The sequence below is a fragment of the Lissotriton helveticus genome, chromosome 7, assembly GCF_964261635.1.
Source record: "Lissotriton helveticus chromosome 7, aLisHel1.1, whole genome shotgun sequence".
NCBI lineage: Eukaryota > Metazoa > Chordata > Amphibia > Caudata > Salamandridae > Lissotriton > Lissotriton helveticus.
This window is the reverse complement of record NC_136068.1, coordinates 1,638,901,455-1,638,927,896: the sequence shown is the minus strand read 5'-3', so window position 1 is coordinate 1,638,927,896 and position 26,442 is coordinate 1,638,901,455. Positions and strand designations below refer to the sequence as shown.

Here is a 26,442-nt window from a genome sequence, read left to right as displayed (position 1 = left end):
CATGAGTTCATAAGGTAATTATTTTAAAATAAATATAATTCTTGGTCAAACTTTAACTAGGTCACAGAAATTGGGAGATGTAAAGTCAAATGGAATCATTCACAAAATGTCTAATTGGCAGACCAAAGGAAATTGAGCTATCCATAATTTTGTCTTTCTATTTACTTGCAGATACTGCATGTTCTTTCTGACGTTACTAATATTCTTTCTTCCATCATGACTGTTTTGTCCTTGACTATTCAGTGCTGAGCACGTTATAAACCATGACACGTGCATATTTTGATGTGTATTCTATCAATGTTTCAGATTTAAAATCCTTGCAATAATGTTTTCAAAATAGCGGCCCACTTAATCCTGCAACTGGGAATTATTACTTAATAAAGGATCAATGAATCATCGATTTTATTACCCCACAACCACCTCCTACACAGTTTTCTCGAATAGAGGAAGCACCTGTACAAAGCAGGATTATATGTGAAATGGCTTTCACCCTTCATAACTTTTTAATTGCCATAAAACAATTTAAATATGTAACGAGACCATGGAAGGATGAATATTGTATTGGCATCTAGGAGTGCAGAAAAGTCATGTATGTTAAATATATTTACATAAAATATTGGAACATGAAGACTTCTATTGGTTTTCCAGCACGTCTGGTGTCTTTCAGTGCTAGCGGTCTCTTTAACCTCTACCGCGCTACCGCGTTTTCCTGCTGTGCGCTGATTTTTGTAAAAATCACGCTGTTTATGACAAAGCCAGCTCGTCATCCGCGTAGCGCAGGTAACGCCCATGACGAGCTGGCTTTGTCATTAGCATCGAAGGGGTTAAGCTAGTTTAGTACTTAGTTCTTAAGAAAATGTCTGCGAAGGTCACAAAGTGTTGATTAAGTAAACAATATTTTGGAATATGTGGGTTTATCTATATTGATACTTACAGTGAATCTCTATGGTGGTAGTTCACTAGCTAGATGCTAATCAAAATGCGGCAGTTTGGTATGGTGTGGCTTTTTTTTTTTTACAGTAGTTAGTGGTGAATAATATTGGAAAGTGATTAAAAAGCTAGGGTAGGAGTGATTCCTTTTTAGGTCTGGCTGTAGCCAATGCCTTGTAATTTTACTAAAATTGCATGTATAATCTACTTGGAGGCTTTCAAATGGCACTTTATCAATTGGCTATTATTGTGTCATTCCCTTACTTTATTAAATTCTTAGTCACCTGGTCCTCCTAATCAAAGAGATCCAGTTTCTGATAAGTTCAGAAATATGGAATATGTATTGCGGAAATGAGTACGAAACAAAACAGTTTATGCCATTATTAATGATACTTATGTGCTCTGGAATGATTGGGTAAATGATAGCTTCCTGCTCCTCTATATTAAACCCCAGATGTGCAATAAGTAACATTTAAATATGAGCAGCTACTAGTTCGATGTTAAGATGGAAAGGCTTTTTCTTAAGTCTTAAACGTTAGCCTTTCCTTTAATTGTTAAATGTCATTTAGATGTTTTGCAGACTAAGCTCCTATCCAATATCTGCTCACTGTAGGCAGTGCTGTGATGCCACAACTCAGTTGCAATAATTATCTAGAGTAGCAGTGTATTTTTCATATTCTAGATGACCAATGATGTGCATTTTTTGATGAGAAAATTAATAGCAAGGTTTTGTACAGGATCTCGAGGATTCTTGTCTATCTTTTATAAATTAGTACATATATAGAACCTACAAGTGAATCTTTAAATTCAGCCAGGTTTTGAAATGAGTGGGTTTAATACGATAATTATCTTTCAGTAAACCTAGCACAAGTTGAGTTATTCTGTTCATTTAGTCATAATGTTAGTTGTGTTCACGTTAGTCAGTGGAATCCAGTGGCACTAACCAGTATGTTTGCCAGCAGAACAGAGTTTAACCCAGGCCCCCAGTGCTCCTAGTGGGCTCGCTAGTCTTCCTCCCACACCAGATGGATGGTACTTTCCTGTAGTATAACGGGCTCTAACCGGGGGAAATTTACCAGGAAAATAAAGGAATTGTGTTACTAATCGAAGTATGGAATTGCACTTCGTCTGTGATATAAAAAAAAAAAAGAACCTGGAAATGTAGTTTTAGCCATAAATCAGTAGATAGGGACGTGTTGCTAACTCCAAAGTTGTTGATCAGGAACATAGAGAAATACATGGTTCCTGGGAAGATATTCCAAGAGCCCCCCTAGAAGTCATTTTAAGGCATACATTGAATTATTACGTTAGTAATGTTTCATTGAAAACTGTTTGCCTATCCTCTTTCTTGGACAATTGATCTAAGATCTGGAATGGAAAAAGTCACTGTATTTGGTGGTTGCTCTACAAATATAGCTGTTATACTTTTTGTGGCTGCAGTATGTCACCTGCTTCTTCACACGAGGAAAGGGGTAGATGCAGATTTGCCCACGCCTATTTTGAACATAGGTGCCCCACTTCAACCTTGCTGAAAGGGGTGTAGAGTACTCCAGACTTCCCCCTTTTTAGGTTTCGCCTGTCGAAAGCTGCGCACCGCGCAGCTTTTCGGCGCAGGCGAAGTCTTATGTTAACAGTATGTGGCTTGGTCACCGCCCCTCTGTTCCATTGGCTAGCTCCATAAATGGAGGCTAGCCATTGGAACAGAGATCTGTCCGTCAATTGCGGAGCAGATTCGGGGGCGTTCCTGAGAATTTTAGGCTTTCTGCTCACGTCATGCGGCGGTGGGCGGATCTTTTTTTTTTTTCTCGTCCTGTTTTGGTCAGTTTCAAAGTGCCCTTTGCAGGAGTGGGCTGCGAGATTGAAGTTGCCAGGATGCGGTGGGCTGCGCGATTTCTTTCCTTGCAGGTAAGCGGCATTTTAAAATATTTTTTTTATCCAGTTTTCGCCCCCCCCCCCTTCCCGCTGTCCTTGTGCCCGTTCCCGCCCCCCTCCCGCTGTCCGTGTGCCCATTCCCGCCCCCCCTCCCGCTGTCCGTTAACCCGCCCCCCTCCCGCTGTCCGTGAGCCCGTGCTTCTTGTTCAACAGTGCTTGTTCCAACTTTGGTATATGAAATGTAACCCTTGACAGCCACTACCTTCTTCCATTTTTTTCTAATACCTTGCTTATTTCAAGAGAATGAGCGGCAAGTATTAGGTTGCTAACTTATGTAGGTTAAATTTCAGGAGTGCTACACAGAGGTACAATGTATCACGTGGCTCTCTCCCACTTGAAATGAAGGAGGTAGAATCATGCCGGCTGCTAAGTGTTAAAAGTTGGAAAAACTGGAAGTCAATGTAAACACTGGATGACTCGGATTTTGTATGATGTCCCATCAATACTCAAGGGAACATGCAGTCTGTGTGCCCATTCCCGCCCCCCCCTCCCGCTGACCGTGTGCCGTTCCCGCCCCCCCTCTCCCCTCCCGCTGACCGTGTGCCGTTCCCGCCTCTCCCCTCCCGCTGACCGTGTGCCGTTCCCGCCCCCCCCCTGCTGACCGTGTGCCGTTTCCGCCCCTCACGCTGACCGTGTGCCCGTTCCCGCCCACCCCCTCCCACTTGTAAATGCTTGTTTTTTAATTAAAACCTAATCAGCGTCATCACCACGAAGGACATTTCTGCTGGTGGTTTCCTAGTGCAACACATCTGTCTGCAACATGCGGGCCAACAGAGGGGACTGGTGCCTGTATTCTGCGATCAGACGGAACCTTTCTCAGGTCTCGGGGCTGATGCCTCAAGCCCCTTCTTTGTAGGGGGCCCCGCCCGGCGCTTTCAGCTGCACTTTAGAAGCTTTGGCGAGCGGGCAGTGTCCATTAACCATCTGAGCACCTTATTGCCGGAACACTTGGAGGGCAGCGTGGCATCTGTCACGGGCACAGAGAGGCGAGTGATTGACAATGGGCGGCGAGACGAGCGTGACTGACGGCAGACAATGCCATTTATTTATCTGTTTTCAAAACCAACACATAAATAAAAATGTTGTCATTTACAATGCCAATAGCTCTAACTTTTGTAAAGGCGAAACCGTTGCATTGTAAATGCTTGTTGCTTCTTATCAACAGTTTCAAAGTCAAAAGATACGTATTGACCCGTAGTCTGATTGCATTGCTTCCAAAGATAGCAGCATTGTTTTTTTGTTTTTGTTTTTTTTGATTCTTCGAAAACACAAAATCAAGGCTTCCATTCCATTTTAAAGTCTTATTCAGACTTATGATCTCTTAGCTACGTCCTTCCTTGAATTTATTTGTATAACCCATCATTATATATTTCCATTTGTGCCGTTATTAAGAGTACAGAACTTCTTAACCAATAACTAGCTGTTAAACAGACCGTACCACATCACAAATCTGTCATTTGAACTGTTACTTCAGTGTTTCAAGTTTTTTACATTTTGTAGCCCTTGGAAATGGCTCCGTATACTCTCTCCCTCCGCAGATTCTTGCAGGCACTGCCCTGCAAATAGAACATTGATAAATCATTCTGCCTTTTGAGGGGCCAAATTCGTCATTATTAAATCCAAACGGTGAAGGAAAATCTCAAATTAACAATTGGTGTATTATGAGCCCCTTCTATGATGTAGGGTATTTCTTGCGTTTTCATTCAATACCTCTTCACAATTCGAAGGTGGCTATCATTCAACATGCAATTCTGGATTCTTATACTGACGTCGTTGCAAATATCTCCCAAACTGTATTAGATTCGCAAAAAAATTAGACCAAAACACTGTAAATCAGCTTTGCCGTAAGACCAAGTTATTTTAGAAAGAGAATTCCACAATTAAGTAACATTGTGGGCTATATCAATATGAGTGCTAACATTAGTACTTGTTTGCTGACCAGATTGTATTGCAGAGTGAAGTTGTACTCATGAGTGAGAAGGTGACTTTTGTGTTGCATTTGGTGAACTTGGAATGACTGCAGACATCAAAATATTAGTAGGTACTTTTCATAAAAAGCCAGTGTTTTAGTTGTTGCATCTTGCTCACATGACTTCTCTTTGGGAACATTAAAAGCTGTAAGTTCAACTACATACCATATTAGCCAAATAAAATAAATGACCATGCAAGGATGATTAGTGAATATCACTGTGACTTTATGGCAGTAAAGGCACCAGGACAGAAAGCACTTCCTAAACGAAAGCGCCATTGATCAGCAAATAACATTTCCTGGCAACGAAGTAAATATTTCAAAGGAAACCCATTGGGTTAAAATAGAAACTACATATTTTGCATCAGAGGTATTGTAAAAGGGCTACTTGAAGCTCTGTCACTAAAACCTAATGGAAATGCACTTGGGACAATGTAAACATACTCAAAATACCACGGTCGCATACCCAGGAGTACCTGTCTTCCACCTCTGAAGAAGACTCCTTAGATTCGATATTGCTTGCATATGGTTGGCTACTAAAATTCAACTCGAACTTGCTCATTCATACCTGCTCGATAAGCTTCCACTGCACCAGATGAAGCTTTTGGACTAACTCCCTAAACCAAACATAAATATAACTAATCGAGATCTGCCACTTAAAGCACTAAACCAGTGACTAGCTGCTAAATCAGAATTTGAATTACTGAACTAAACAGCCTAAGTCAGCAGGCCGATAGTGTCCATTTTACAAATATTGTAAAATAGCAAAAATGTGACGAAAAACAAAATCCCATGGTATGTCTCAAAATGAAATGCTCAAAGTGCATTCTCCCCCTCGACGTTTCCAATCTCTTAAACTTTCCCCAGATGACCTTTCTCAGCTAGTTTTTCTCCCTCTTTATTGACCACCTTCCTCTAATTGCGATATATATCAAGTCTAAAATCAACAGGAAAGAATCCTACCATATTGAACAGGCACCACATCATCCAATTTAAGCTTGAATTCCCTGTGATAGTCCAATGTCACTTAGTATCCAATACAACCATGACCTGTAGTCTGAATTTAGAAGTACACTCATTACAAGCAAACCCCTTCCTTTCGGAAATGAACATTCTTCTAACTGAAGCCTTCAATATGGCGATTCCTTTCAAGATGTTGCCATGTCCCCGCAAATGGAACACTAGATGGTTCAACGCTTGATGTACAACTTGGAAGGACATAAATCAGATGCCTCGAAAGACTATTCAGGAAACAACCATACTTAATGATAAAGCAACTACAAAGACAGAGTGATCTATTCATTTTTATAATGAAAGTTCTGGAGATTATGCACTAAAACACCTCATTCACATTAGATGTCCTATGAAAGAAAATTTCAGAGCAGTCAGTTGCAGTCAGTTGATATGATGGCCCTTCCATATTCGAAGCAGTTGTAAAATATTCTCATGACCCCTGTAACCCCTTTGCTCACACTTCATTGAAAAAGCAGCTAACCTTGAATTTCACTTCCACTCAGTGACAAATTCCAGTCAGAAGCTTCCCAACGAACAACGGCTACTTTGAATGCACAACCTAAACCTGGCCCCTTCAACTCGTTTTACATGTAAACGTTTCTCCTTTAGCATGCTGACTGGAATGGAGCAAAGACATAAACTTTTTATGCTTCCCTGATGATCTACAGAACCATTCTCCTAGAAGTATATGTTGCTTTCTGTTGACAGATAATTAACTTAGATCTATCAACAGGTGAATTTCCATGGAAATTAAAAAATAAAAAATAAAGCAAATGTCAGTGATTGACCCAGTTCCTAGGAGAGGGAAGAGGACTGCAGAAAATGTGCATCCAATAATTAGGTGTTGCTCTGTGCAGGCCCCCTGAAAGTATGAAGCCCAGATCTCTGGAGCCAATATAGGAGACGCTCCTCCTTGTTTTCTTGAGAAGGAATCTGGCATTAATATCAGCTAGAAATGTAGTTTAGGCCTCAAAGGAACTCTTAACCTGCCAGAGGTCTTTTCATAGACTAGTTGAGGTTACGATCTTAATGTCCCAGAATGCTGTGCAGGAGGGCTGAGACGATGTAGGGATGATGATGCATCCTAGGGTTGGCTAGTAGTGCCTGGCATCTTGAACTTGCAACTCCCACTTATAAACCCTTGCAACAGGGAGAGGCAGAGATGATGATTCTGGACCTGAAAATCAACAACAGCGGAGTAACATGCAACTGGAAGGAGAAGCCACCAGATGCCTTGCTAAGGACTTTGTCTTCGGCTGACTCCCCCCTACAGGACTAGTTTGGTTTCCCCAGGGCCAGTGGCGCTTGCCCCCCAATGACTCTTGGGGATCAGTTGGTGGAAGATCTGGTCTACACTGCTCCCACAAGTGCTGTGCAACAGTCAGGAGGCTCTGGGGCTTGGGAGCTGTGGGCTGGTGGGTGGTTCAGGAGAGGCCCCACCTGCAAGAGAGGAGGAACAGTAGTCAGACTGGGGAGGTAGGGAGCCCATAAGTTATTCTCCCAGCAAGGTGCACCCCTTTACAGGCCAGGGACCTGTTGAGAATGTTCCAGGTGGCTAGGTCTGTCCACCAGGAGCAAAATGAGACAAAGATCGTGAAAATCGCCAAGGGTGGACTGGACCCTGGGGTTTGTGCAGTATTCATTTATTACTTTCCAGGGGTAGTGGCTGTGTGTGAGGACCCCACCCACCCCATATGCTATTTGAAGCCGCCTTCCTACTCGCATACATTGAGGGTGAGAGCATGCAGATTCCTTCACACCACATAGTCAGCCGGGCGGAGAAGTGACTGCGCAGCGCCAGAGTGAGCTTCCTATGCTGCCCCAATGTGTTGAGGCTGTGGCTAGGATCTGAGCACCCATGATTAAAACAAAGCAAGAAAGACACGCAGAGCACATCTGCAAAATGAAAAGAGCCCTGGAGTTCATTAATCTTCACTGCCCCAGCCTAGAGGGCTCGTAATGCCCTGCGTGGGGACTATTTGCATATTTTCCGCTTTTGTAGTCTCAAGTTCATTCAATACGTTGTGGGGGCTGAATGAGGTGCAGTAGCCCCCCGAGAATAGGTTTAAAGCCCTCACCCAAGTCTTCCAGGTCCTAGCATACTTGACCTTGGCAGAATGTTATTTAAACATTTCCCGAGCTGGGGCTCAGTGTTCTTCAGTGTCGGGCGCAAAGACTCTGAGATGTTGACTGCAATGGTTGCGGTATTTGACCTGAGAGTGTGAGTAAGACTATGACACATGATTGAAAATTTTAAGTCTTTCTGATATGCAATGCTTTTTTTATTAAAAATGAATGCCTAGGATAATTATCGATATATTCGTGTTGACCTCGACAAAGCCAATATGTTTGCAATGTATATTTTTTTGGTGACCCCTGGACAAAGTTAATAGGCCTGCCTTATTTGAAATGCACCCCCTTTATATTGTGATGTGATACATGAGTGTCATGAAAGGTATTCTACCTGCCTGATGTGTGTATATATGTAAATTAATATATACAACATGTAGTATTGTGTGTGTAATCTACTTCCTAAAAGAAACCGCACTGACTGTCAAATAATTTGAGTGTTGTTGCATGCCAGCAATTGGACATCACTAACCCATATCACCTCCCCGGAGTAGTCTTAGGACTGCTTTACTTAACTAGCTTGAGAGAGTCGTGGTACAGTGGAGTGAGTACTTGGTTCCCAGAATGGAGATAATTGTGAACCTATTACTTGCTCAGGACTCACAACTAATAACCCAATGAATTTCTAACTGGCACCACTGGAGAGCTATTACAAACGTTTGCGATTTCAGTGTGCTCCTGAGATAGTTAACACCTTGAATGCTATGGGGATTTTTCTCCTGTGCTGGAACTCCATGAACCCCATTATTCATGACGTGCTGGGCTCGTCATCAGCGTAGCAGGAGGCTACTGCATGACGAGCCCAGCTCGTCATGAGCGTGGAAGGGGTTAAAGATATATAAGAATCCATTATAAAATAATGCACTTCATGTTTAACATTGTGGTTTGCTGTTGAAATTATTATCCGTTGTGGTGGATGGGGTTTGTCTTTTTGGTTTGTCAAAATGAGCATTTTTGGTAGTGTGCTTTAATATTTTGCTTGTGCAGTTAGCTGCATACCTCCCAAGGAAACCTCCAAGTTCGTTGTAACGTATTGCTTTGTTGTCCTAGTCTGTGGTCATAGTTCCCTTTAGACCGGAGTCCTAATGGGGAGAGTGTAGAATTTTCTCTTTACCTGGTTCTTCCTCACAAAAGGCAGTGTACTGCACACATGTAAAAAGCGTAATTTATGACTCTGTTTAAGAGGAAAACCCCCTTTTTAGGTCTCGCCTGAGCCAGCGCATGCACTGCTCTGGCGAGACATTTAGTAACAGGGTATTTAAAGTTTTACTCAAAGGCTTTTGCTGGCCTCCAACGTGCGGTTATGTGCGTGTGGACGTGCACAGGCCATCTTGCTTTCTGTAATGGCTCATTAAGCATACAGCGAGTGAATCCCCCTCTGTTCGCCCCCTCTCTTCTCGTCAGCTTCTCTTATTACAAGCTTACCGCGTCGCGCGTTGTTGGATCCATTTCACAGGGAAGCAACTAAATAAAAGAAGGAAAGAGGTGGGCTGCTAGCGCGCACCACTCGCGGGCTTGTTTTCTTTCCACTGCTTGTTTTAATGGTTACTCGCCACTGCTTGTTTTGTTCAAAATTACAAGGCGCATTCTTGTTTGACAGGGTTACATTCCAGCAATTTATACAGCATACACATAGGCACTCGCTACTCCTTCAGCAATAGCGGGCGCATCATTAATTTTGTTGTACGCTTTAATTACAATATAACCCTCTCTCAAACAAGATAAATCAGAAACTGCGTCCTCTGCATATGTTTGTGCCCCTGCCTCCCTGCTCCTCTTGACGGCTTTCGTGAAAACGTGTCGCTCATGAAGCACAATACAATTTAATACCATTACAGTAAAGATGTAAAACTCATAACAAGCTCACCATGTCACCTTTGAATACTATGTTATTGTTTAAGGCGCAGACAGCCGTGGTGAAGAACGGGAGACACCTAGCAGCCCTCCTATCCTGCCACTCCCCTTCCCATGCTGCCTTTGGAGAGCGCATCTGACCGGGCTCCATGTACAACTGTCCTCCGTGCTTTAGAGCTGCAAGCTCTCGCTGCAGTGTCATCCCTGCTCTTGGAGACACTTAATGCCTATCCTGCCCGACCCTCCCTTGTGATCCCTGCCTACTTCCCCGAACGCCTCCCACAAGCAACAAGAACCAGCATCGGGCTGAATCATAACTGTATCCACTAAATAGATGGTATGTGCACCAACATGTAAAATTGTAAACAAAATGTGCTGCATGGTGAACATTGAGTACGGGGGAAAGCTCTACCAAACAATTCAGTGTTGCTGAAAAATGGCCGCTGTATTTGCTATCTGATGATAGTTGTGAAGGCAGGCATCTGTTTCCCTAGTCCTCTGTTTCAGCCTGTGTTTCAGCCGGTAGCCACGCATGTCTTATTATATAGAGCAGCTGTGTCAAACGGCAAGCTAACGGAGAGAAAAGCAGAGCATTTGGTAGTTATATTTAGATTTTTCTTTATTAAGTCTTGGACTGCAAGAATGTATCGCCTTTCACCGCCATGTAGACACCTGTTGCTTTCCTTTTTTTCTCTTTGATCAATGATTTTGTTTTGGTTGTCATTCTACCTAACCTACTGGTTGATAGCAGAACTAACTAAAGAAACGTGTTTCTAGGGTCAGCTTTAGCATTTTCCATTAAAAGCCAAAGGTGGAAATAAAGCAGTAAGAGCTACAAGCAGTGGATAACTAGTTCTCACGTGATGTCTCCCCGCTTCAGGAGTCCATGTACACTTTATAATTACTAGAATACCTGCGCCAAGGGTCGGCAGTTGTATTAAGCGCACTTTCATGAAAATTAGGAGTTGTAGTCCACCTGCACTCAAAATGTGTTTATATATGTTTTTTTCTGAAGTCATGAGGCTGTAGGTTGATAGCGAAACAATGAGGTGTCTTTGGGAATGATTTCTGTTTCTCTAGCATAAAATAGCATTCTCACATGTCAGTTTTGGTAAGCAGCAGACTTGCTTTAGAGTTCAAGGAACTAATTAATTCTGCCTTCAGCACTGAGCCGTGGGCATGGAGAAAGTGCAACTGGATTTGTACAGTGCGCTAATGTTATGGCTTCTGGTTGTTAATTAAATTTCAAGTGCTGCTTTTGTTTATGCTGTTTTGGATTCCACTTACACATAATTCCTGAATACCAAGTACATCTTTTAATTAAGGGAGTGTAAGCAAGAACTTGTGATGCTTCATAGTGCACTTTTTAAAAAATCATGAACACAAACCAATAATAAGATTTGTTCTCTGCGAACATTTGGCTATATAATAGGAAGGTACCCCGCAGGTCTCGGTTTCTTACACGTATTAGATTAGCCTTACTAGTTAACTTCAGATCATGCCTTTTTTAATCTAAAGGGTCGGCTGACCAATATAATAGTGGTTGATTGTGTTAAAAAGTGTGCCTTTTAGGCGCTTTTACAAATCAAGCGATTATTAACTTTGCTGGCGTCAGATGTAAGCAGTGTGCTAAAAAAGTAAAGACAGACAAGAGCTCATTTCATGCACTGCCTCCACGTTATCTGCATTAAGAGCGGAACAGTATACAAGCCTTTCTTCTGTCTGACTGATAGTGCTAACATCGTGTCCAAGCTGCAGTGTAAACATCCGAATCTTGGGCAGTGCTTAAATGTATGGGTTAAACAGATTTTAAAGAGTCTCTCTACAGTTCATACAAAATTGAAAAATAGTAATGTGCCCGCGATCACACAGTTTGCATAACCGTGAACCCTGAATACAAAAAAAACCTGATTGCACAGCCAGGATTGTAGCCAATAGAGCAAATCAGCTCCCAGTTGATTTACTGCTATCTGTTTGTCTTATTTTCCTCTTAACACTCCAAATAGTGTCTGCTCTTCAACATTTGTGCTGCGGTCTTCATACCACATAATGGCATTACACAGTTACACTACATACCACACATTTCCACCCCACACAATTGCACAACTATCAGCCATTTAATTTAAAAACAGCATACACCCATTTCACAGCAAACAAAAAAATAAATAAGTACAAAACATTGTCATTTGCAACGCCTAAAGCTCTAACTTTCATAATTGCGAGACCAATTGCATTGCAAATGCTTGTTTCTGCTTCTTAATAGTGCTCAGGTGATCAGTCTGTGAGTAAGTGCAGGCAGTGTATAATACAATTACCATTGGAACAGCGGTAATATTATACACATGCACAGTTTAAGTCCTGAAACTCTAACATCATATCAGTTCATTTGTATTTTGTTCCAATTGCCAGAATTGTTGATCGCATTTCGACCTGCTAGGAGGTTGAGATTCATCATCAGGACAAAATAATTTACATGAAGCAAGAGACAATTTTTGTTTGAAATGTTAAATAGTTGTACAGGAAGAAGAGACTGATTAACAGCATAAGGTTGCTATAAAATGTTGAGAAAAATTCCACCCAAAAATGTCAGCATTACCTGAAAAACATGGGTTTGTTAGCTACTGCTGGGAGTGTACGGTGCTAGTTGGCACACCAGCTTGTCTTGCAAGATATTAGAGCTATTGAGAGTCTCTATTTTCATGGATTTTTTATTAATACTTCTGAATGCACTGATGTAATCTGATGTACGAAAGTGAAAAGGTTCTGGATATTAATTAAATACACTTTAATTTAGCATATGTTTAAATCTTTTCTACAAGATGGCTTAAAAAATGACAGTGCTCCTAAACTTAAGTGGTGCAGGACTCAATGGTTACTTCCTTTCTGTGACACCAATGAACCTTTAAATAAATGTTTGCCGGCTTATTTTACCTTTTCGATGCTGTCACGGTGGGCGTGTCGGACAGCGGAATGTCCGCCGCGGTGAAGCGGTTAACGTCTTTTTTTTTTTTTATTGTCCACAACTCTAGTAAAAAAAACAGCTGAGTGTTGTACACCAGGGGGCCGCAGACCTCGGGCCGTACTTTGAGTATCAAGGGTCTGGAGCTTGGCCCTGAGGTCAATTTGACATGCATAGTGCACACTACGCTGTGGTAGAGGGGTATGTGTATCCCTTAGGAGGGGTTGCCTTCTACTTCATCCTGGTAAAGTTTGTGCAGTCTTCCTTAACTGGGTTCCTTTTGCCTCTGTCAGGTCAGGAATGTGTGTTTTGAGAACCAGTGTGCTCAGTTGGTGAGGATGGTAAGTCATGGTATTTTGATATAAGTTGAACTGTCATGTGTCTTGCTGGTCATTTCAGCTCCCCGTGCCCTCCCTATTCCTCTTAGAAGCTTAGCGGTTTGTAATAGGCACTAGCTCTTATCTCTGTTCAGCTCAGATTCCCTCAGTTGGGACAACTCCCTCTCTTTCTGCTGTGTATTGGTCTGAACTTCCTGGGCTGGAGTTAATTAAAAATCCTCTCTAGGGATAGCCCAAACAGTTACAAGGACACTGGGAAGGAGGGCAGTAGGCCCTTCTCAAACCCTGATAATGCAGTGAACACGAAGGACAATCCCTTAGGATTGGATGGGCACCCAGAATAGATCAATCTTTCTCTCAATTTATTTTATTTATTTTGAAAGTTTTAATTCTGTCTTCTAGTCGTTGCACCTGGAATTGTCTTAGTATTTTTTTCTTTTTTCAGTGGGCTTTGCTGAGGTGTAGACCGTTTGGTGATGTGTTCCCTTATGTCAGACCCATGCCCCAGAAACACTTTCTTCTTCAGATTGTTTTCTTTCTTTAGGCTACTTTCCTGTGTTTGGTTTCCTAATTTGTACAGCTTTACCTCGTCTTGGTTGGAAGTGAGTTGCTTGTGAATTCAGATTTTTTTTTCAAGCTGCAAAACTGCTACCTTTCCTTTTAAAGTGTGAATCTTTTCTGGATTGACATACTGTGCAATGATTTTATGGCGGTTTCTTTTTCTGTCAGTATACTAGGTCTTTTAGTGTCTATTTGCCAATCAAATGTTTTAGCACTCTTTGTTCCACTCGTACCTCCTTATTAGCTTGACTAGCCACACACTGTTTTATGAATGTATGTGCTAATGACACTGGCTGCAGCACGTGTATCACTTCGCGCTACATTTCCAAAATAGGTGAGGCTTGCTCTCTTTGTTGAAGGAACAAGCAGGAAAATCCGAGTGGTTGTGACCCATGCCTATCCCAGGACTTACTAATAGATAATGCATATTGGATAATGAGCATTCTTATCAGAGACTGCCAGGTGTATATTTAATGCTGTGTTCTGGTGCCTCTTCCCTCAAAATATTAACCAGAAATCCAGATGATTTATTTATTGTGGTATTAATTATTAAAGCTCACTTCTAGTGCGTGCAGAATATATGACTGAGCATTATCGCAGAAATAAAAACAATAAAAAAAGTGTGATGCCTGTAAATATGTGAAAATAGCAGCATATCAGATGGTGATCATTAAATCAAGGAATCCTAACCACTAGCTAATATCTATATCCGCATCAAAAAATGCACACTTTCATTCCTAGATATTCCATGTCTATCAGTCTGTCTTTGTTTTGCCGGTGTTTGCTTGCGGCAGATAGCACCATCCTTTGCCAGTGTATGGCCTTAAGGCAGCCTGGTGACTAATTTGATGCTCTTGCCTGTGCACTCAACTTACATACAACAGCATAGCATTATTATGAAAAAACAGGCACTGTGATGTAAGGTGTTAAAACAAAACACGTGAATTTCTCCTGCACATTAATTAATGCATTGTAATGGTGATTCTTAAAAGAAGTCTTCAAATCTTTCATAAATTGGAGCTAATGGATAACAGTGGTGTCGTTCCTGATCCTGGGTGCATAGATGGAAAAGGCCTGTTATCTTGTTTATAATGTGTTACACTTCTTAGCCTGCAGTCCAATAGTGTCCTCTCTGAGTGTGACAACATAAACAGATGATCTAGTCTGCATAATAAGGGGGTTCTGAATGTGATTGCTTTTATTTAATGATGCATCTATTTGAGGATGTTGTGAGCCAGCAAGGGGAGCCAATGGAGTTCCGCCAAGATGGGTATGATGTGATCAGATTTCTTCAGACCCTGGATGAGACGTGGGTGCCATGCAGTAGGGAATTACCACTATGCAGATGGGAGAGTTCAAGGGCCTAAACAGCCATTCTGATGTGACTTTCCAAAACAAACAGCTTGACTTTCTTCAGGAGAGAGAGCTGTCGCCAGGCTGGTTTTGTTTTGTATTGAATTAGTAGATCTATGCATTTTATAATAGTTGATTTTTTTCTGCTTTTGAGCCCCTCGTGGCAAAGCATATGACGGTTTCCTATCTGCCTTTTCCAGAAAATGTTACATTTGGTTTAGCTATCCAATTTGTTTGAAAATATTTGAGAGTCAGTTAGTCATTCACTTTTCAGTAGCATTGGATGATTGTGTGCAGACCGTACATTCTGCTGCATCTAGTACCTACATCTCGTTTAGGCTAGTAGATGCCTACTGTGTACAGATAGTTGCACTATACTCATAAGTAGTTCCTGCATCTCGTGCTGTCTAGTCACTACCTGTTCTGTTCAGGTAGTTGTATTGTCCACTTTTCCCGACCAAGCAGCACATACTGCTCTCTTTCCACCTGCTTCAGGTTTGTATTTAATTGTCTGGCGTCCAAGCCGAACAGTTTATCAGCTCTTTGTACCACTCTTCATTAGCAAGTTCTGATTTTCTAAGACCGTGCCTCACAATCATTTTGTCAAATATTAGCAAGGCAAGTGCAAAATAAGTTTAAAATAAAATCCGAGACACCTTATTTCTGTTTTTACGTGATAACTTCTCATAAAGACGTATTTTAATATTCTTTTGGTTATCCAGTATTAGGGTATCTTTCATAGATTCACATGCCTGAATCATTCCCCGTCGTCGAGGCGGGAGTCCCACGGTAAATAAAATATATAATAGCAGTGCCTAAAATTTCTTGTAGTAGGCTGGAAAAGCCTAAAGGCCTAACTAGGCCTCAAAACTTAGCAGCCTATCTACATCATTATGTAAAAAGACCTGAAATATTAGCCTCAGCCAATCAGCTGTCCTCACCCTCTAGAACCTTCCCTGCTCAGGCAGTTCTCCTCAGATTTTCACCGCACTTCGTGTGTAAGGGAGTCTCCCTGAGTGCCTACTCAGTTTTTTTGGATTTTTCAAGCTTAAAATGTCTGAAAGGAAAGCTCTTTTCAAATCCTGTGGAACCTGCTTCAAGAAGAGAGTCCATGTGGATGACAAGCACTCGGATTGTATTTATTGTCTACACCCTTCACATGTGGTGAAGGAATGTAGAATTTGCCGTACCTTCCCTCGGAAAACCATCAGGGATAGGGAGGCAAGGGTTCTTTTGTGGCTGAAGTCTTCATCCACTGATGAGGAGGACAAAGCCTCAACTTCTAGCAAGAGAGCTAGATCCACGGACAATGCTTCTCCTGAGAGAAAGAAAATGTTGAAATCCTCTCAGAAAGCTTCAGAACCCTCTAATAGTGCATCGGCTTCTTCACATGTGAGTACTACCCAGACCAAAACTTTAACTCTGGTGTCTGTACCTACCACTACTTGGACTTCTACCTCCTCTTCTACTTCTGTGGTTACAACTTCAGCTATCACTTCACCTTTGATGTCTGTTCCACCTTTGATATCAAAAACCAAGTCACAGTCTTTGAAATCCTTCTCTACGAAGGCTACATCGTCTAAAACGTCTGCTCCGTCGACGACCGCACGGCCGTCGTCGACGAAAACATTGTCTCCAAAAGATTCGTCGTCAAAGACATCATCGACGGCCCCGTCGACGAAGATCTCGTCGACGAAGACGCCTACATCGACGGCCCCGTCGACGAGGGTCTCGTCGACGAAGACACCATCGACGGCCCCGTCGACGAGGGTCTCGTCGACGAAGATACCATCGACGGCCCCGTCGACGAGGGACCCGTCGACGAAGATACCATCGACGGTCCCGTCGACGAGGGACCCGTCGACGAAGATACCATCGACGGTCCCGTCGACGAGGGACCCGTCGACGAAGATACCATCGACGGTCCCGTCGACGAGGGACCCGTCGACGAAGACGCCGGCGACGGTCTCGACGACGAGGGACCCGCCGATGACAATACCTTTGACGGCCTCGTCGACGGCAAAATCTTTAGCATTGGCAGCGCCGTCGACGGAGAATCCGTTTACTGGGGCTTCTGCTCATCGGCTGCACGGTTCCCCGCCAGCAAAGATACAATTCACTCATTTCCAAATGAAAACTTACAAAAGGCAGGATTATTCACATATATCTCCGCTCTTGCCATCGCACATTTTGGAGACATACCTGCAAGGAGAGTCAGAAGAAGGAGAAGAGGATGATGACCCCTTTGGGATTGCCTGTCACCCTTCTCAATTGCATATTAAACTTCAAGAGGATGATGAAGAGGAGTTTCAGGAGCAATATACGCATGACGTCTACTCCACTCCATATCAGTCACCTCGTTCTAGACTTCCTCGGTCTGAGGACACAACACATTTGCCTACTTCCTTAATACAGGACTTGCAAGCTATGTTGGCAGATTATCGACAGATTTCCACCCACTGAGGGTGCGCCCGCTGGGTCATCTGCTCCGGCTACTGTGCCACGACCTCCGTCGCCAAGAGCTCCTTTGTCTCCACAGCCACGTACTTCACCAATTCCTCAGGTTGTGGACAGTTCGTCCTCTGATGGTGACGAAAGTAGAGAGGAGGGAGAATTACCGGATAACACTCCAGTGGACCCTTGGGAGGATTATGTCATCCCTACACCTTCTCCGCCTCCTCCCCGTCCTTCAGACTCTCCGCCTGAAGATATTGGGGGTTTTCACAATATTATGCAGAGAGCTGCTAATAGATTTCAATTGGTTGTCACAGTTGAGCAGTCGGACTGCTTTTTACATGACTTTAAGGAAGGGTATCGAAGAGTGATCAGAGCCATACCTATTATTAACTATATATGGAAGGAAGGCCTCAATATAATGAAAACACCAGCCTCCATTCCAGCAGTTTTACAAAGGATTGATAAAAAGTATCGAGCACCATCCGATACACCTGCTTGTTTGATCGGCCATCCTCGACCGGATTCGGTCATTTCTCAGGCGGCGCAGCAAAAGTCCAAGAATCCTTCTGCTCCCATCTCAACGCCACCTGACAAGGAGGGAAGAAGGCTTGACGCCATTGGGAAGAAATTTTCTGCAAACGCAGCAGCATCCATTAAAGCAGCTAATTCCTTAGCTATCCTGGCTCGATATGACAGGCAAATGTGGTCTGAGCTCTCGGAATATCTTGAGCTGATCCCGGAGGATCAACAGATGGATGTACGCAGAATTGTGCAGGAAGGTGAAAGGGCGGCCTCAGAAATTATTGATTGCGCCCTAGACATTTCTAATACCAACTTTCGACAACTGGCTGGAGCAATTGTCCTTAGACGTCAAGGTTGGCTCAAGGCTACCACCTTTAGACCTGAGGTCCAAACCAAGATCTTGGACATGTCTTTCGATGGCGAGTCCTTGTTTGGAAAGCACATTGATGACGCTTTATTGGCTATTAAAACCGATACCGATACAGCGAAATCTCTGGGAACCCTGCAATACAAGAGGGGGTCCTTTAGAGGTGCAAGAGGTCGTGGTTACTCCTCCAGAGGAAATTATTCAAACCAACAAAATCGACAGTATCAATCTTCCTACAACAAACCATACTACCAATCTTCTAACCGGCAGCCTGCTTCTGGTTCTTTCTCTCGGCAAGGAGGACAAAGGCGCTCAGGCAATCAAAGGAAAGATTCTAACAAGCGCCAATGAGCTTTGCCGGATGTCGGCCACTCCTCTTTCCCTTCCCGTGGGCGCCAAGATTTCCGCCTTTTACCATCAATGGAGGAAGATAACTTCAGATCAGTGGGTCCTGGATTTGGTCAGCAAGGGACACACTTTGGAGTTTTTGCAGAAGCCTCCAACAACGCCGCCCAGGGGTCCCCCTCCCCCTCGCCTGCGCTTACTCTTCAAAGAAGCCTTAAAGATGCTACACAAGAACGCAATAGAACTAGTCCATCCTTCTCAGAAAGGGCTGGGCTTTTATTCACGTTTCTTCCTTGTGGAGAAAAATTCAGAAGAGTGGCGTCCAATATTGGACCTGCGCAAACTCAACAAATATCTAAAGAAACAGAGTTTCCGCATGGTAACGTTGAAGGACATTCTGAATTGTCTAAACGAAGGAGACTTTCTGGCTTCTCTGGATATGCAAGACGCATATTTTCACATCCCTATTCACCCCAACCACCGCAAATTCCTAAGATTTCAAGTGGCCGGCGTCCATTTCCAATTCAAAGTCCTCCCATTCGGCCTCAAATCGGCCCCCAGAATCTTCACGAAATGCCTAGCTCCAGTGGCTGCAATGTTGAGGTCCCTGGGACTCCAGGTGTTCCCATACCTCGACGACTGGCTGTTAAAGGGTCCCACCAGTCATTCGACCATGGAGGCAGTCAACAAAACACTTTCACTGTTCTCGAACCTAGGATTGACCCTCAATTCTCAAAAATCTCAGCTCCACCCTCATCAACGACTGACTTGTGCAGTCTTGGACACATGCCAGTGCAAGGCATACTTGACACAGGAGCGTCAAAACAAGCTCGTCAAACTGGCAAAACAAATATCCGCAAAAAAGTAACTTTCAGTTCGGATGTATGCTTCCCTTCTGGGGATGTGTTCAGCTGCGATCAATCTCATTCCTATGGCAAGACTCAGAATGAGACAGTTGCAGGAAGAGTTGCTTCGTCAGTGGAAGCAGGTCGAAGGATCATTCGACGACCGCATCAAAGTCACTGTCAAAATGAAACAGGCTCTTCTCTGGTGGTCGAAGACACACAACTTGTCGCAGGGCCTCACCTTCCTCCAAGAGATTCCGGACTACACTCTGACTACGGATGCGTCCATGGAAGGTTGGGGAGGTCACCTTCAGGACCTTCAAATCCAGGGAAGATGGTCTCATCAGTACCAACAGATGCACATCAACATATTGGAACTCAGAGCCATTTTTCTTTCCCTGCAAGCTTTCCTACCGAGGATCGTGAATTCGTCCGTCCTGGTGCGCACGGACAATACCACCAGCATGTTCTACATAAACAAACAGGGAGGAACGAAATCTCTTACCCTGTCACTGCAAGCTCAGGAAATGTGGGAATGGGCCTTACAGCACAACATATCCCTCAAAGCAGAGCATGTTCAAGGGATTCGAAACTCTCTAGCAGACAGTCTCAGCAGAACTTTTGTGGACTGTCACGAATGGGAACTCGAACAACATCAAGTAGACACAGTCTTTCGCCTTTGGGGGAGACCAACGCTGGATTTGTTTGCCACGCAGCAAAACAGCAAGTGCCTGTTTTATGCCAGCAGGTTCCCAGGACGGGGGTCAAGAGGAAACGCCCTCCTCATGAGATGGACCGGAATGTTTGCGTACGCTTATCCTCCGATTCCGCTCATTCCGAAAGTCCTGCAAAAGATGAAGAGGGAACACTGCACTCTCATTCTCATTGCTCCACGTTGGCCGAGACAATATTGGTTTCAAGAGCTTCTCCTGCTGTCTCAACAGCCTCCGTTTCGGCTCAAACCAACTATATCGATGCTGACAAGAGAGGACGGTCAGATTCAACATCCAGATCCTCAATCGCTGCACTTGCACGCTTGGCTCCTGATTTCCTAGAGTTCAAAGACCTAAACATTCCCTCGGAATGCAGGAAAATCTTGTCGCAAGCACGTGCACAAAGTACCATCAAAACATACCGTTTCAAGTGGAAGAGGTTTTGTTCATGGTGTGGAGATAATGATGTTCATCCGCTGCAGGCTCCTCCTGAAGCCATCCTTCCATACCTGCTTTCTCTGGCTAAATCAGGTCTAGCTTTTTCTTCCATTAAAGTACATCTGGCAGCAATCTCCAGATTCAGGAAGCACTCCAACAAACCATCCTTATGTTCTTCCTCCTTGATCAAACAATTCCTTAAAGGTCTCTTCAGAGTTTTTCCTCCAGTTCGTCCTCCTCCTCCGGAATGGGATCTTAATGTAGTCCTTTCCCAACTTCTTAAAAGGCCATTTGAACCAATCCATAAAGCGGAACTGAAATTTCTGACTTGGAAAGTTGCAATTCTGTTGGCTCTTACTTCTGCTCGCAGAGTTAGTGAAATACAGGCGTTCACTATTACTCCCCCTTTTCTGCAGTTCTCTAAGGACTTTGTTACACTTAGGACCAACCCTAAATTCATTCCTAAAGTACCAACTCAATTCCACATTAATCAACCGGTCAAACTTAGAACCTTTTTCCCGGATCCGAAAACTCCTGCAGAAAGGGTTTTACATTCTCTAGATGTCAAAAGATGTCTGAAATTCTATCTGCAAAAGACAAAAGACATGCGTAAATCTACACAACTGTTTGTTGCCTATGGAAGACCCACCTTCGGGCAAGCTGTCACAAAAGCAACTATTGCCAGGTGGTTGTCCTCCACAATTACCTTCTGTCACGACAAGGCCAATAGACCTTTATCAAGGAAGGTCAAAGCTCATTCCACGAGAACAGTGTCGACCTCTACGGCCCTTTTCGCTGGAGTGACTCTAGAAAACATTTGCCGAGCTGCTACTTGGAAAAGTGTGCACACTTTTACCGAACATTACTGTCTGCAGTCGGCAGTTCAAGATGACACAGCTGTTGGTGATGCAGTGCTGCAGCATCTTCTTCACTAAGGTTGGAAAGATTATATATTTTAAACTTTACATATTTATAATGCTGTCCTATCTGTTATATTCGAAGGTTTTGATGCATATGTTATGTTGACATGTTTTGTACTCTATTACCTTCCTGGTTGTGTGGGGATTGATTTATATTTTCTTTGTCTCCCACCTTCCTCTATCGACAGACATGATGTTACTGCTTGCTATTCTGATTCAGGCATGTGAATCTATGAAAGATACCCTAATACTGGATAAGAAAACGAGTTACTTACCTGTAACTACGGTTATCCAGTATTGGTATCTTTCATAGATTCACATGCACCCACCCTCCTCCCCGGTAGGGCAGTTCTGGCTATGGATACTACTTCTCACTTGTGCTGGGAAAATCTGAGGAGAACTGCCTGAGCAGGGAAGGTTCTAGAGGGTGAGGACAGCTGATTGGCTGAGGCTAATATTTCAGGTCTTTTTACATAATGATGTAGATAGGCTGCTAAGTTTTGAGGCCTAGTTAGGCCTTTAGGCTTTTCCAGCCTACTACAAGAAATTTTAGGCACTGCTATTATATATTTTATTTACCGTGGGACTCCCGCCTCGACGACGGGGAATGATTCAGGCATGTGAATCTATGAAAGATACCAATACTGGATAACCGTAGTTACAGGTAAGTAACTCGTTTTCTTTTCCCTCCAGTGTGGCCTGCTTGAAAAATGCTGATTTACTCGTATACTCCCTGCACCATGGCATATGTCTATATCATTAGGTAGAAATCTGATTCCAATGGCCAGCACCTATTGCAGTTTCGATTTGAAGGAAGGGGTGATATGCACTACCCTAAATTGCATCAAAATCACTTTTGTGTGCATTCATGTTTCATTCTACTTGTTGTCCCTCTCAACATCCCTATTGATTATCCATGGAGCCATACAATCCCAAAATTCACAGTTGACCACTTCAAATTCGAAATGTTCCCAAGACGGTCGATTATATTTTGTTAGTTTTTATCTACTTTTTAAGAACTGCCTGGACCTTCACATTTAAAATATCTATTCAATATGAAAACCATAGACTGTATTCTTAGACCAGGAACATTTAATAAAAGCAGACTCCATAAGCATCCGGAAAGCATTGCTTCTGTCTGCAGGGTACAGTTCTGTACTCCTAGTTTCAGCTATTTATTGCAATTTTTTTTAGCTATACTCATGTTCTCCAAGTACTTTGAAATCAATGTTTAAAGTGCAGGTGAAATAAAAGCATGCCAGATGGCAGAGATTGGTGTTCGGTGAATATGATGCAAGATTAATCACTACTGTATGGTTTGCTTTTCTGTTTCCTTAATAAATCACTGCAAACCAAACAAATTAAAGGAGCAACAGATGAGGATGAATGAAAAAAGATCAATGGCTTAAAGTAAAGAAATGATGCAGGATTTTTGGGAGAAAATTCTTCAGAGATTTTCTAACGGTCATATGAAATGGTAGAAATCCTGTATCAATCAGGAGGTCAACCCCGCTCTGTACCTAATAAAGCAGACCGACTCCAGTTAGCCATTTCTGATGGTCTTTTTGACTTGTAGGCTAATATTCGGTTTCTTCCCGCTTGTTTTGACAGATACTTTTTCACACTTTAGCCTCTTCATACCCACCCTCTGCCCACACTCACATCCTAACTACAAACGTATGGAAAAGAGAGAACCAAGCGGGGCATACTTAAACGAATTTTGCCTTCTATTTCCTGTCTCTTTTTTGATCTATGCTATGGTTGTATAGTAGTTTCATGTTTACGTCTGAAAGCTAAGTGTCATGTAACTTTTCAAATCTTTTTATATATGCTGCTGAAATACTCATGTTAATTCTGTTTTTTGTCTTTTAGGTGGCAGTAGCACAGGATGCAAGCCGCCTTCCAACATCTGCCTGCCTGCCTCATTGGGGTTCTCTCCCACTGAGCCAAACATGTCAAGCCAGCACAGCCACGCCCCCTTCTCCAGCATCCAATCCATGGCTGATCATCAGGTAAATGAAAAGCAAACTAATTGCTCTATATGTATAAAACATAGAGCTACTGCTCTAGACATCATTTTGTGCCGGGTTACCACCAGTAGCACTCTGCAGTTCTTTGTGTGCTTAGCGCAACAGTATTGGAAGCGAGCGCTTTATTTTAAAAATCCCGTTTTGTCGCTCTATTATTTTTTGCTAAATTTCTTAGCCCCTGATTTTAAACACTAGCTCTTACCTGCACTATAATAGTGGGTTCACCGCCGTTTGAGCAGGTCCTTAGCTTTCCCTGGCCGCCGAATTCACCCGTTTTTTGCAGCCATCTTGGGTGAGGCTGGGACACTCTACGGGCGCCATCTTGGGTAGCGCTTCAGTGTCCCAGGCAGACCCAGCAACCGCTACTTAAGGCGGACTTTGAGAGGTGAGTCGACCTCTAGACATCATTTTGTGCCGGGTTACCACCAGTAGCACTCTGCAGTTCTTTGTGTGCTTAGCGCAACAGTATTGGATGCGAGCGCTTTATTTTAAAAATCCTGTTTTGTCGCTCTATTATTTTTTGCTTAATTTCTTAGCCCCTGATTTTAAACACTAGCGCTTACTTGCACTATAATAGTGGGTTCACCGCCGTTTGAGCGGGTCCTTAGCTTTCCCTGGCCGCTGAATTCACCCGTTTTTTGCAGCCATCTTGGGTGAGGCTGGGACACTCTACGGGCGCCATCTTGGGTAGCGCTTCAGTGTCCCAGGCAGACCTAGCAACCGCTACTTAAGCCTCTCATGGAAACGCGCAGCGGTGACGCGCAGCGGAAGCGCCGTCTCAGCGCCGGAGTCACGCCAGAGTCCAGCCCGTCTGTGCCCGTCCGGGCCCAGACGGGCCAGGGGCCTGGCATTCTGCCCAAAAAATCTACAGCCAGACGGACATACGCTCGGGACGACCTTATCGCACTATGTCCCCCAGATGGTGCCTCATGTAGGTACGCCCACATTGGTTTTAATTCGCGATCAAGCTGCAGGAGTGGTCAGCCCACCGACCCTGAGAAAGGAAAGACGGCCCTGTCGCTTGGTCTGCTAAACTGCAGATCTCTTCCGAAACATGCGTTAGAAATCAATCACCTTATACAAAATAGGGACCTAGATATCCTGTTCCTGACGGAAACTTGGACTATGTCCTGTTCTGAGGCAGCGATAGTGCAAGCCCTCCCCCCTGGTTTTCTTATATACCATCTGGATCGACCGAGGGGGCGGGATCGCTATTCTATATAGGGACACGTATAGGTGTAGGGCTCAGAATGGCTTAGTGTCAGACTGTGAGAGCTGTCAGTTTTCCTTGCGGATATCTCCCACAGTGTCGGTGGCAGGTATTCTGATCTACCGTCCGCCAGGCGGTGTGGGTAATTTTATCAGTTCCCTTATGGAAACAATTACTACCTTGGCGTCCGCTATGACTAATTTTTTAGTCTTGGGTGATTTTAATATTCATTTCAATGACTCAGCTGACCCGATAGCTTCAGACCTGCAGTGCAATCTGAAAGCTTTTGATTTGTTTCTAATTAACTCAGGAGCGACGCATGATAAGGGATATTTACTTGATCCCATTTTTACTAATATTCCCCGTTTGGCGACCGATCCGGTTTATCCCCTGCCATGGTCAGATCATTTTCTGATCCCGGCAACCTGGCAAACGGACTCATTATCCACGCCCTGCCATCAGACTTACATGATGGATAGAGCCTGGTCTAGGCTATCAATTGAGGACTGGATTTCCAAATTGGATGACACTTGTCCCCCCCCTGAATCCGATCCAATCAAGGGTGATTTTAACCTGGATCAGTGGCTGACTTCCTCCCTTGACGCTATTCTTCCTATAAAAAAGGTGCCAAGGAGAGAGAAAAGAGTCGGCTCTGCTCCATGGTACACTTCCGAGCTACGCATCCTTAAAAAGAGATGTAAGAAGTTGGAGAGGATCTGGAGAAAGGATTGGGAAGTGGCTAGTCGGGAGGACTATCGTTCTGCAATGAGGGGCTATAAAACTGCTCTTCGTTGTGCGAAAACCCTCTTTTTTGAAGAGCGTATAAGATCGGCCTCTAACTCCTCTAGGGAAACTTTCAGAGTGGTAAAGGAGCTTCTTAAAGTTCCCGAACCCCTGATAATCCATGATAATCCTGGAGAGAAGTGTAAAGAATTAGCAGACTATTTTCACATGAAAATAGAGAAGATTTTAAATACCTTGCCTCCTCCTTTGCTCTCCTACTCGCAACCCATCAAGGACACAGTAAACCAGCAAAGTGGAATATCCATCCACTTAGATACTTTTGGCCCAGTATCATTGGCTGAAGTCCTTGAAGTACTAGGTGCCATGAAAAGTGGCTCCCCCAAGGATCCGGTCCCCATGAAATTTCTGAAACAGGCAGCCACCGCTATTGCGGCCCCGATCACCGATTTGATGAATACATCCTTTGCCCAGGGCGTGTTACCACCGAGCTGGAAATCAGCAGTGGTAAAGGCGCTTTTAAAGAAGCCAAGCCTGGATCCTTCGGACCTGGCTAATTTTAGACCTATTTCCTTATTGCCGGGTCTTGGTAAAATTGCCAAAAGGTTGGTGAATCGGCAGCTGTCTGGTTTTTTGGAAGAGAATTGCCTGTTGCGAGACTCACAAACTGGATTTCGGCCAGGTCAGGGCACTGACACCGCTCTTCTGGCAGTCGTGGAGGAAGCCAGAAGCATTTTGGACTCAGGAGGGTCAGTGGCAGTGATCCTCCTGGACCTTAGTGCGGCTTTCGACACCGTGAACCATCAGGTGTTGA

General features: G+C 43.7%; 1 protein-coding gene across 1 annotated transcript in view; it reads left to right on the top strand.

Moving 5' to 3' along the window:
• Nucleotides 1-26,442, top strand: part of LOC144770632 (dual specificity tyrosine-phosphorylation-regulated kinase 1B-like) — a 431,276-nt gene that overhangs the window by 200,580 nt on the left and 204,254 nt on the right. The window contains exon 2 of the mRNA XM_078655322.1: nt 23,520-23,659. Coding sequence (XP_078511448.1) covers nt 23,520-23,659 — 140 coding nt within the window. The remainder of the gene's footprint in view (nt 1-23,519; nt 23,660-26,442) is intronic.